At 43.6% G+C, this 12,714-nt stretch overlaps 1 protein-coding gene across 1 annotated transcript; it reads right to left on the reverse strand.

Annotated features, from left to right (window-relative positions):
* Nucleotides 1-5,056: 5,056 nt before the first annotated feature.
* On the reverse strand, nt 5,057-12,617 carry LOC310691553 (vomeronasal type-2 receptor 116-like; the record flags this gene model as incomplete). Its single annotated transcript, XM_083471415.1, has 6 exons — nt 5,057-5,958; nt 6,583-6,769; nt 9,096-9,323; nt 10,202-10,450; nt 11,438-11,729; nt 12,406-12,617. 6 exons carry the CDS (start codon nt 12,615-12,617, stop codon nt 5,057-5,059), a joined length of 2,070 nt encoding a protein of 689 aa, XP_083327541.1.
* Between the last annotated feature and the right edge of the window lie 97 nt (nt 12,618-12,714).

The following is a 12,714-nucleotide window of genomic DNA, read 5'->3' on the forward strand; positions in this document are numbered from 1 at the left end:
CATTAGCTAAAGTGGTGCTTCAGGTTAAGAACACTTTCAGGTTAAGAACGGACCTCCAGAACGAATTAAGTTTTAACCCAAGGTACCACTGTATATACAATCTGAGCCTACGATGGAAGGATTCACAGCATTAGCACCCCTTAAATGTCAAGTTTTTCTCATACTTGGAGCCTTTCCATTCAAACAGACATAAAACATTGCTCTTGGACTCTTTCTCCAGTTTGTTGCTTTATTTCTAGGTCACATCAGTTCAAACTCTCAACTATAAACCCAGGCTTTGGCCTTCCAACCATTTTGTGTCTCATATAAAGCCCCCTTTCCTTTATTCTTCTAATGGCCCATCACCCAGGCAATCACGTCAACACAGGAAGGTAGCCTGGCTTTTTTTGGGGGGGTGTTAAATAATTTTTATTAATTTTCAGTTACAAAAATCCAGTATATGCCACATTATATCAATACGAAGTTACTCTGCACATTTCACATTAACATTAAAAAAACCAAAAAGAAAATGTTTTTACCCCCTCCCCCTAAATCCCCAGACTTCCCTCCACCCCCTCTTCTGTTTCTTTAAATAAACGAAATCATCTTACATTCCAGATCCCTTTACCCAATTTCTACTAAACAATTAAACTTATGATATACTGCACAGATATTTTAAACATTCAAACCACTTTATATATTACACATCTATGCTTACAGACTATTTCCCCTTTTAAAATTATACTTATTGTTCCTTTTTGCAAGTGTTTAATCCATGTCTGCTGATATCCCAATTTATTTACAACCACTAGCACCTAATAAATAAATAAATAAAAAACCCCAGACTATTACCCATTCTTTTTTCTTACTTTGGCATATTTACCGTATTTTTCGCCCTATAGGACGCACTTTTTCCCCTCCAAAAATGAAGGGGAAATCTGGGTGCGTCCTATGGGGCGAATGCAGGCTTTCGCTGAAGCTTGGAAAGCGAGAGGGGTTGGTGCGCACTGACCCCTCTTGCTCTCCAGGCTTCTGGAATGCATCCGCAGCCTAGGCAGCCTTGCGGGAGGTCCCGCAGGGCTGTCTAGGCTGCGGATTTCAGCCTGCCGCCCGGCGCAAGGGGCACCCTGAAGCAGAGCGCCCCACGCGCAGGACAGACATCCTCAGCGTGGGGAGGCCTGTAGGAGTTCCCCGCAGGGCTCCCCACGCTGCGGATAGCAGCCTGCCGCCCGGCGCGAGGGTCGCCCTGAAGCAGAGCGCCTCTCGTGCCGGGCAGACATCCGCAGCATGGGGAGCCCTGCAGAAGTTCCCCGCAGGGCACCATACGCTGCAGATAGCAGCCTGCCGCCCGGCACGAGGAGCACCCTGAAGCAGAGCGCCCCTCGCGCCGGACAGACATCTGCAGCGTGGGGAGGCCTGTAGGAGTTCCCTGCAGGGCTCCCCACGCTGCGGATAGCAGCCTGCCGCCCGGCGCGCGGGGCACCATGAAGCAGAGCGCCCCTCATGCCGGAGAGACATCCGCAGCGTGGGGAGCCCTGCAGGAGTTCCCCGCAGGGCTCCCCACACTGCGGATAGCAGCCTGCCGCCTGGCGCGCGAGGCACCCTGAAGCAGAGCACCCCGCGCGCCGGGCAGACATCGGCCAGCCCCACAAGCTTGGGGGACAGCAGGGAGGCGCAGCGCCGCCATCCCACTGTTCCTTGACCTGGTTCAGCTTCCCTGACCTGGTTTTGGGGGGGAAATAAAGGAAAAAAATTTCCCCTTTGTTTCCCCCCCAAAAAACTAGGTGCGTCCTATGGGATGGAGCGTCCTATGGGACAAAAATACGGTAAATCTCCTCTGGAAGGGGCTTCCTATTAGGGCAATTCCCAATTTCAGCCAGCCCTTCTTCTTTCCAAGTTTTTCTCTGTCTCCACAGTTGTGATTTCACCAAAATTTCTCTAGCTATTTCCGGCCTGTAGTCATATTTAAGGCTCCTCAAGAAGCTGCTACCAATTAGGGCCCTTTCCAATTTCAGCTCCTCTTGTCTTGACACTGGTGATTTTACCAATACTTCCTCAAATGCTTTCTCTGTATACTGCCCTTCAAATCCCCCTACTCTTTCCTTTCGGGTTTTCTTCATAACCATTAGGCTTTCCCCCTTTACAAACTTTTCCTCCTGTCTTTGCCCAAGAGTCTCCCCTGAGTTTATTCTTCTTGTTTCTGGTTCTTCCACTGTGTTATTACATTGATCCAATCTGGTAGTGATGGTCTCTGATATCTTAGCCATACTTTCCATAAATTCTCTTTGCCATTGATACAAAACTGCCATAGTCTCAGCATCTGAGCTCATCTCTGCCCCCCGACCTGCCATTGTTTCCAGAACAGCCAGTTTCCCCTTTCACTTCTGATTAGGTCCAAGGACATTCAGTACAGTTTCCCAGTAAATACCAGTATTTTTCCATGGAAAGCGTATTAAAACCACTTGTCCACTTTCCAAAATGTCTCAGAGGGGTACAAAGTCAGGATACTTGCAAACTGCTCCTTAAAGTCTTAATTGAGTTTGTTGAGCCAACTACAAACTTCTTTGTTCTTTGATTCCCTCCAGCTTGGCTTATATTTTAACACATTCTGGATCCAGGGATTAGAAGGATCTGATATGCAGCCTACTTCCCTCTGTTCTACCCCAAATTCGTAACAGTATACAAAATATTAAAAGCTAAAATACACAACAGCGAGAATAGGAACTAGCCCAGGCTCTTCTGTCATTTTGTTGGTATCCTGCCAACTTATGGTAATTGTCTTTCTCTGCTGCTAAGGGCAAATGGTTATGTTTTAACCAATGTCATATTTAATGAATATAACCTTTCCTCCAATTTAAACTGGTGTTTTGAGTCTTCCTTGGTGTGGGTGTGACGGCAAAGCATTTTTACCCAGACTAACGGTCAGCTTTACAGTTTTGAAGAAAGCAAGGGGGAGGGAGTAAAGGAGAGACAGAGCAGGTCCTTCATAAACTTTATAGCACTTAGTGTTTATATTTTGTGACTGTTTTTATGTTCAGTTTTAAAGGATTTCTACAGACTAATCCTACGAAATCTCCCACTGGAATGATGCAGGGACGTACATTAACACAGCTACACACAGAAAAATAAAACGGATTAGACAGTGTAAAACTGTTCATCTCTAGTGCAAATTACAGTGGTGCCTCGCAAGACGAAATTAATTCGTTCCGCAAGTTTTTTCTTCTTGCGAGTTTTTCGTCTTGCGAAGCACGGTTTCCCATAGGAATGCATTGAAAATCAATTAATGCGTTCCTAGGGAAACCGCCTTCAGACTAGGTCCGGGGACAGTCTGTCCCCCGACCTCTTCTGAAGGCTGGGGGGAGGGGAACAAGGGCTTTTCTTCCCACCCCCAGCGTTCAGAAGGCTGTTCTGAAGGCTGGTGGTGGGAAGAAAAGCCCTTCTTCCCACCTCCCGCCCCGCAAGCTGCGGGGACAGGAGGGCTTTGCTGCCGACCGCCAGCATTTTAAAAGCCCCTGCTGTCCCGGGGCGATTTTAAAATGCTGGCGGGTGGGAGCGAAGTCTCTGCTGTCCCGGGGAGATTTTAAAATGCTGGGGGGTCTCTCCCCGGGACAGCAGAGAAGTCTCTGCTGTCCTGGGGAGATTTTAAAATGCTGGCGGGCTCCTGCCATAGGCGCGCGTCACCTCTCCAGCCAGGAGAGGGTCGCAGGGGGCTGCTTTAGCCCTGCGCGCCCTCTCCCAGCTGGAGAGGTGACGTGTGCCTATGGAGGCTCCTGCCATAGGCGCGCGTCACCTCTCCAGCCGGGAGAGGGTCGCAGGGGGCTGCTTTAGCCCCGCGCGCGCTCTCCCAGCTGGAGAGGTGACGTGCGCCTATGGAGGCTCCTGCCATAGGCGCGCGTCACCTCTCCAGCCGGGGGAGGGTCGCAGGGGGCTGCTTTAGCCCCCCGCGCGCTCTCCCAGCTGGAGAGGTGACGTGCGCCTATGGAGGCTCCTGCCATAGGCGCGCGTCACCTCTCCAGCCGGGGGAGGGTCGCAGGGGGCTGCTTTAGTCCCGCGCGCGCTCTCCCAGCTGGAGAGGTGACGTGCGCCTATGGAGGCTCCTGCCATAGGCGCGCGTCACCTCTCCAGCCGGGGGAGGGTCGCAGGGGGCTGCTTTAGCCCCCCGCGCACTCTCCCAGCTGGAGAGGTGACGCGCGCCTATGGAGGCTCCTGCCATAGGCGCACGTCACCTCTCCAGCCGGGAGAGGGTCGCAGGGGGCTGCTTCTCTGCTGTCCCGGGGAGATTTTAAAATGCTGGGGGTCGGCAGCGAACGCTTCGCTCCCGCCCGCCAGCATTTTAAGATCGCCCGGGGCAGCGGAGAAGTCTCCGCTGTCCCGGGAAGGCAGGCAGGGGGGAGCAAAGACTTTTGCCCCCCGCCGGCCTTCAGAAGAGGTCCAGGACCTCTTCTGAAGGCCGGCGGGGGGCGAAAGTCTTTGCTCCCGACCGCCAGCAATTTAAAACAGGTCCCCGGAGATTTCCCTATGGGCTTTCGTCTTGCGAAGCAAGCCCATAGGGAAATTCGTCTTGCGAAGCGCCTCCAAAACAGAAAACCCTTTCGTCTTGCGGGTTTTCCGTCTTGCGAGGCATTCGTCTTGCGGGGTACCACTGTAGTTGCGGGGAAGAGCATGAGAGTAGAATAGTACAGTGACGAGGCCTAAGAACAACAAATGCAGAGTTCACAGTGAGCAGAGGAAAATATAAAGTAGATCTGGACTTGCTGGGGACTCAGTGCTTTGAAACAGTTCAGGTAGTGGAGATTTTCAGGCAATATATATGCTCAGTGGGCATCTGCACAGCCTACCTTATCTGGGGGTGAAATCTGGGGCCCTGGATTGCACTGGCTGAGGGAACAACTGCCTTTCCTTTGCATCCATCCTGAGAGCAATTTGGCAGCAGGGCTAATATTTAATTGGTGTTTTAAAAATTTGGGTTAAATCCTATGGGGTGGTAGCCTGAAAAGGATTCTGGGTGCTTCTTTTCAGGGATACATACAAATTGCTCTTTTAGATATTATAACCAGTGACATATATTTTGATTTCTTTAGCATTTTCTTCTTATTAGGTGATCCCTATTGTTCAGCTTAGGCCTCAGCAAAATAATGTAACATTTTGGGGAAAAGATGCAACCCAACAAGCCAGCACGGGAGGCTAAGATAGAGAAGATCTCCACAGCCACCATGTATTTCCCCTTTGTGCTCATGTAGGAAGGAACAAAGGACAACCAAACACTGCAAAAGACCAACATGCTGAAAGTGATGAACTTGGCTTCGTTGAAACTGTCAGGTAATTTCCGGGCAAGGAAAGCCACAGTGAAACTGACCAAAGATAGGAAGCCCATGTAGCCCAAGACACAGTAAAAGAAGGTCACCGTCCCCTCATTGCACTCCAGTACAATTTCTTCAGCCACTGACTTCATGTCAGCATTAGGGAATGGAGGAGAGATCACCAGCCATACAGTGCAGATGAGTGCTTGGATAAGGGAGCAGGAGAAGACAATAGAGTTTGCCAGTCCTTTCCCCACCCATTTCCTCATCCGGGATCCTGGTTTTGTGGCCATGAAAGCCAGAACCACAGTGATGGTTTTTGCCAGCACACAAGAAACAGCCACTGAGAAGATGATGCCAAAAGCAGTTTGTCGAAGGAGACATGTCACCTTGTCAGGATATCCAATGAACAGTAATGCAGAAAGGAAGCAAAGCAAGAGGGAGGTGAGCAGAGCATAGGTGAGGTCCCGGTTGTTGGCTTTCACAACGGGAGTGTCCCTGTGCTTCACAAATATTTCTAGTATCAGTGCTGTAATGAAAGCAAAGGAAAGAGCAGAACAGGCTAAGCTGAGGCCCAGAGGTTCTTCAAAGGACAAGAAAGTTGCACGCTTGGGAATACATATATTCTTATCTTTGTTTGGATACTTTTCATCTTCACATTCATAGCAGTCATTCATGTCTGAGAAAGAAAAGCATGGTTCTTAATCTGAAAAATATGACCAACATGCCACGACTTGTAAATACGTAATTAAGATGATTTAAAAAGCATACAAGGAGTTCTGAACAATGGAGATTCAAAATGATGGAACCATGCCCTTCTCACCTATTGGATGTAAAATTCTGATTGAGTCAAAATGCAAGGCCACAGAGACACTTCCTGTTCTCTGGCTAGAAGCCAACTCAAATTAACCTGTCACTGTTCTGGTTGCTCACATTTACTTACTCCTTTATTAAGTAGTGAATGTGTATTTCAGACTTTGCAAATTTCTACATTAGATGACCTAATCAATACCTTTCAACTGTTTTCTGAATTTTGGTTTTTCAGACATTATGACACAATTCTCTGAAGTTTAAGGGCATCTAAATACATAGTTAAATAGGTTAACAGAAAGTAAATGCACATTCCAATATTACTTGTGTTATCTATCTATCTATCTATCTATCTATCTATCTATCTATCATCTATCATCTATCTATCTATCTAAAAATATTTTGAGAAAAATTGCAGGATTAAGTTTATAATAAATAAATGAATTATGGGCTAAAATTTGTGAAAGTAACAAGGATTAGAAACAGATCCAACCATCTCTAGCCAAAGTATCAAAACAGATTTCAAGGACTGCTGTAGAAGAAGACACCACAATTAGGGAGCAATACTCTGCCAAGATGATGGCGCAATTGAAGCCAAGCATAAAATAAGCCGACATAAAGTACACCAGATCCAAAATGCATTCTGAAGCAGGGATGCCACTGGCTGAGCTAGCTAAAGTCTGTAGGAGAGAAAACAAGCTTTTAAAAATAGGGTTACACCACCCTTTTCATTGACTTAATTTAGATGGGGTTTCCAGATCATGTGACCAAGCTGAATGGGCTTCATGTATCCTAAGTACACCCCCTCCCGTTTCACCCCTGTAATATTCCCCTTTCAATGCTTACACCAGTTTAAGAAGCATATCACTCAGCTCAGCCTGTATAAGGGAGGTAGAATCACATATTTCCAGCTGTTACAGAAACCACCTGGCTCATCTGAAAATCCACTTTACACTATCCCCTTCAACCTCATTGATCTTGCTATAGGATTCTTTCTTATTAATAGCATTGAACATCCACCATCACAAATTATCCCCCACACACATACTTTCATTAGGTCCCTCTTCAGCTAGATTTCTCAATATTTTATAAACTGTAAAAAGGAACCTTGGTGAATGTATGACTTTCAATGCATGTTCTTGATTATAGGCAACAAGCTATAAATATATGCAGTAAATTTCTTACCCTCTTTGTCTGAAATCTTCCCTTCTGGACATGGGATGCAATTGTAGCAGCAAAATGCTTCCCCCTCCTTCACCTTCCTACAAAAACCAGGGTGGCAGCTCTCACTACATACAGAGTCAGGCTGTGTCTATTACACAAATAAAAAATATATATAATAAGTGGACGCAAAGAAAAACTAAAAGGAGAGGTGAAGCTCTTTCTTAAAACAGATTCAGAGAAGAACAACAACATTCATTTTAGCAATTCATTTAATAGGTTGTTTCAGTTCCATTTGGACTCATTTTCTGACATTTCCCATTGAATTACTGAAATAAATGAACTTTTCCACAATTTTCCGAGTTTCACCAGCATACCTCTGAGGCTTACTTTGCATTAAGCAACACCACCACAACTCCTTAATGTCACTGTGGCAGAAAGAAGTGTTCATACCTAATCAGTATGAACTTTTCCGCAATATTCTAATTTTCCGAGTTTCACCTGTACACTTGATATTCTAAAATCTTGAATCATGGCCTGCATAATCTGCCTTCTCGAGTCTACAATGTGTCAAAACTTTATATGATTTTTGTAAAAGGAGCCACAGTTTAGAAAGTGCTGAAAATTGGCATATGTACCCTTTTTTACTGAAATATTTATACCTGCAAGCCATAGGTCTGTTTTCTAATTTTGGTGAAAATCACTGATGCCATTTATTCAGGCTTCTCAAGAATGAGACACTTTCATTGGCTGACAAAGGTCAGAGTGGTTGAAACATGACTAATGCTTTACTTTTAAAAATAATTTTTATTTATGAATTCTGAAAAAGGAACAATTCAACTACATGATGAAAGAATATGGGAGCTAGAAGCAACCCTTTATTGTTTATCTTAATAGAATTCTATTTTTTAAAATATCTTGCTAATTAAACAAAATATTCTGTTTCAACCGTCAGCCCATGTGGTTTGATCCAATGTGTTTTTGTGCAATCTGCATTATATAATCCTACATCCTTGCCTTGGGTCTTTTAGCAAAGCCACAATAGAGAGCCACTGCTCTATATCCAGTAAGTGATGGCAGTTAACGCTCCACTGAGCTATTCAACTGTGGGCTTAATATCTGTATCAAAGGGGGAGCATTCAGATGCCATGGAAAATGATTCTTCGTAACTGCGAGGGGGTTACCAAGGTACAGAAATGGGTAAGGACTTCCTTGATGATATTGTACAGAATATTTTAAACACCAAAGACCTTGCTTTGTTCTTTAGTTCTGTCTAGGAATATAGCAACCAAAGGTTATAGGGATTAGGCTTCTGTTATGTGGCTTATGTAAAAGTTAATATCACAAGTATTTCAGGTACTATCTAGGTTGGCCCATTGGGTGCAAATTCAGATTGTATTGTTATATGCCACACCTGTCTTCAGAAGTGAGAAAATGTGTGGTGGTTTACCCAGGGGTTTGATTTCCTTTTAACGAAGGTTGGTGGAGACCACAGAGTCTTTAGTATATATGGCTTTATTTAAACTAGTTCAGCAAGCTCCCCTTTGTGTGTTCTCCCCTCACTGATGAAGGTTTCATCCAGACTGATCATGCAAAGACATAACAATATATTCAACATCGTCAAAATCTTTTTAGAATTCACTTCTTCAAGGTGTCATTCAATATATTTATTTCAGTGTAACAGGAAATGAGTAAGGAGGCTGTGCATTTAGCTTATAACATTAATTCAAAGCTTGTGCCAACTATAATCCAATTTTATAAAGACTGAACAATGTACAATGAAATTATCTTTGTATGTTATGTTAAAGTGTTCGCTTTAACAAATGGGCGATGTTCGCATACTACCTGGTTAAACCAATGGTGCCATTTTATGGCTCCCTCATTGATGGTCAACGCTTGCTGTGGAGGAGCCAGGGAATCCACCCCTCCAACCTTCACTCTCCGAAAGGATTGGTTGGAGGAAACAATCCAATTGGTAATATCAAATCCAGCTAGTATCTCCCCATTCTGGTCCAAGGAAATCTGATCCCCAGCACTGTTGTTAAATGAGATACCCCTCAGAAAATGATGGAGCTGCATAGAAAGAATAGACAAGGCCTCAATTCAGCAAGAGACAATCATGATGTTCACTTTCATGTCAGGTTTCCAAATATCCACTGTGAAGGAAAGCAGCTTTCTTTTCCTCTTTCTATTTTTATATCTATAAGATTTAAGCCAAGCTTTTCTCACATTTGGAAGTTCATTTCAAATAACTAATTTTTAAGATCTCCAACAACAATTGCCCACACAGCCACAAAAACTTTATTAACAGAAAGTGGGTAAAGTTTGATACTCCAACTTTAGAGGTCAATGGGGAATCAGCCCCATGCTCATTGAAGAGGTTGGTATGAATAGTTGAAGCAACAGGTTGAAGAAGGAATGGTGATAAAAGCAAAGTATGGAAGATGGCTATGTCATGCTTGGATAGAATTCATTTTCTTTTGTTCTCTTTCATTATTTCTACTTTAAATTCAATTAGCTTAAAAGAAGAAATTAAAAAGATTTAAAATAATAAAAATTAGCAGTAAAATGAAAAGATTAAATAATGTAAAAACCCAGTAACTGGTCAGGTTTGCCTAAGGAAAAATGTTTGAAGCAGGTGCCTAAATGAATACAGTGAAGGTGTCTGTCTGATGTCAATAGGCAGGGCAATCCAGTAGGCTGAATATGAACCTAGAAAAGCATGTGGAGAAGTTCCCATTTGTCAGTATGTGCATTTCAAGAGAGATAAAGCAACCATCTCATGGCCAAAGGGCAGTGAATTGAAGAATTACTTTTGGGAACACCTGGGGAAGATTTCAAGACCATTGCTGCACCCACATTGCTGACCCCTGCTGTGGTTTCATAGGAAAAGTGACTATTACCAAATCTATAAAATCAAACCCTTTCATCAATTGTTTTCAGCCCATTACCTGCCACAGTTGTTGTTTGTGAAACTTCATTCCTCCCCTGATCATTACTGGTCTGTGTTTGCCTCGGGATGTAGACATGGCATGTAAAGCATGGGCCACAGCATAGATAGCATTGTAGATGTTGTAGCTGTGGCTGGTCATGCTCATTTCAAAGAAAGGACCAGGAAGATTCTCCACCTTCTCTTGTCCTGTGCAAATATCCCCCTTCACACTGCCAACCACTCGATTTGGAAATACACAGCCAAATGCCTGTTGCCAGAAGTCCAAAATGAAACCATCTCCTTTTGGGCTGGAAGGCTTTTTGCTCTGGACAAATTGATGAAATCCTGGTGGATCATTTGAGTGAGTTGTGAATGAGAGAACCCCATGGAGTATTTCTGTATCCCAAGTCCGTTGAAAGACAAAAGAATTGAGCTCCACCTGGGCTGTCATGATCCACACTTTACCTTTTGGTTTATTTGAACTTTGTTCCAGTTCTGATAAGTAAGGCAACCATCTAAAACGTGCCAGAGTATATGATGGTCCATAAACCAAAACTACATTGGCTTTGCTATCATTTATTTTGTCATGTATTTTTGCACCTATTTTCAACATATCGTAAATTTCTGTAATATAAGTAAATTTGTGATTTCTTTCGATGAAGGCAAAACAAATGCCACTCTGGGAAAAAAGTGGAACCACAGTTTGCAGAAATCTTTCTGCATTCTCATCATAGAAAGTAAAAATCCCAATCCATATCCACCTGAAATGCAGAAGCAAAGACAGGATCCCCTTATACTGGTGGGCTTCCTTGGGCACCATCTGGTAGAAGAAAAGGCCTGGGGTTTTATCATTCATCACTGGAGCAGGGCCATATATCAGCTAAACATAGTTGTGGTAGGAGGAGAAAGAGACAGAAGCAACAATAACTTTTAAATATTAGATTTATGTATTACTGGCAACATTGGAACAATTTCCAATTGGGCCTTCCATACCCTCACTATTTGGGCTGCCCATGCTATTTTTGTTTAACCAAGCAACACTCACCTGCCACTCAGCTATTATCATATATCAGGCATTGGCTAGGCCCAAAGGGACATCTGAAGCAATAACTTAAGTGTTATCAATACTTTATTTGTTGCTTGGATCTGTCATTAGCATGGCTGACCTCATTATTTGAAATGTGCACATTTTATTATACAAATCTATCAGGATGTGCCTAGTTTCCATGACATGTCAGAAAGATACATATCTCACCTGTGGAACCTTATAGATATCCAAGATTGTTGCCACTTGAAGAGAAGTTTGGGAGTCCAGTCCCCCAATGATGGCTATCATGTTTTTCTTGAAATCACAGATGTAGTTGGGGACAAATGTTTCCAGTGTGGATATGAGTAACATTGTGGCATGAGAGGTCCATTTGGCATTGAAATAGCTGTCATAGATGTGGAAGCCTAAAGTGACATTGGGTAAGAGCTGAGGGTTTTCGTTGATCTCCTTCACTGCAAATTCCAATGCCAGGATGTGCTGGTAATTCTTAGGCACCACTCTAAAAAGAAAGTTTCATTTCCTTTCACAAGGCCATGTAACACTTTCTAAATCTATCACAACTCAGTTCTGCATCTTTCTCCTTAGTATTATTTATTACTGCCATTATGTAAGTTTTTTTTGCATGTGAGGAAACTCTTGAACAGTTATCACTACAAGTGATCCTCCTCCTTGCCTACAATGGTAGAAAAGGGATGTTGGGGGAAATTCTATGGGAGGGATCACAGATTTTAAAATGTCCCTGATGTACATTTTTAATGCAGGCTTCATAATCTGTGTAGAAGTTCTTCCCTTATTTCTTTATCTTGGGGCCCTGAGGCAAAATTGATGCAGTTATTTCCACAACAATATTACATATCTTTATATGATATCTGAATGTTTAATTCAGTGGGGAACGTGGAAACATTTTTAAAGAAAAACTAGTGGAGATCCTCCTGACCACATTTCTCCTACATCACATCTCTTTTGACCCAAACAGTAGTTTTGCCTCTAGGTCAAGGGTGGAGAACAGTGGCGCTCCAGATGTTGTTGTACTACTATGTCCATTATTATTGATAGAACTAATGGAGTGCAACAACCACTAAAGGCCACAGTTTAGCCACTCATCTTCTAAAAGTGATCGCTCCATTGTCCAAAGAAGGAATCAAAATGCAGAAGAGAAATTATCCAGGTCTTACTGTAGCTCTTCCTGCAATGTTGGTGGGGGGTTTTCGGTGAAGGCTATTGAAGTAGAGAGGATGATGCTGTGAGAGGCTATGCCACCAATGATGAGGTCTCCTTCCCGATGATACTGATGAAGTGGAGTGTGTGGATCTTGGATGTGGCATTTAACAATGGGAGGTTTGCATATTGCATTAGGAAGTAAAATCAGCAAGATCAATAATGTCATCATCCTAGGTACATTTTTTCCCTATGCACTAAGATAACCCTAATACTCTTACAGCTTTTGAGACTGAAGTAGTCTGACCTAGTTGTCTGCTTTTAGT

Source organism: Podarcis liolepis (assembly GCF_965112155.1).
Source record: "Podarcis liolepis genome assembly, chromosome: 13".
NCBI classification, from domain to species: domain Eukaryota; kingdom Metazoa; phylum Chordata; class Lepidosauria; order Squamata; family Lacertidae; genus Podarcis; species Podarcis liolepis.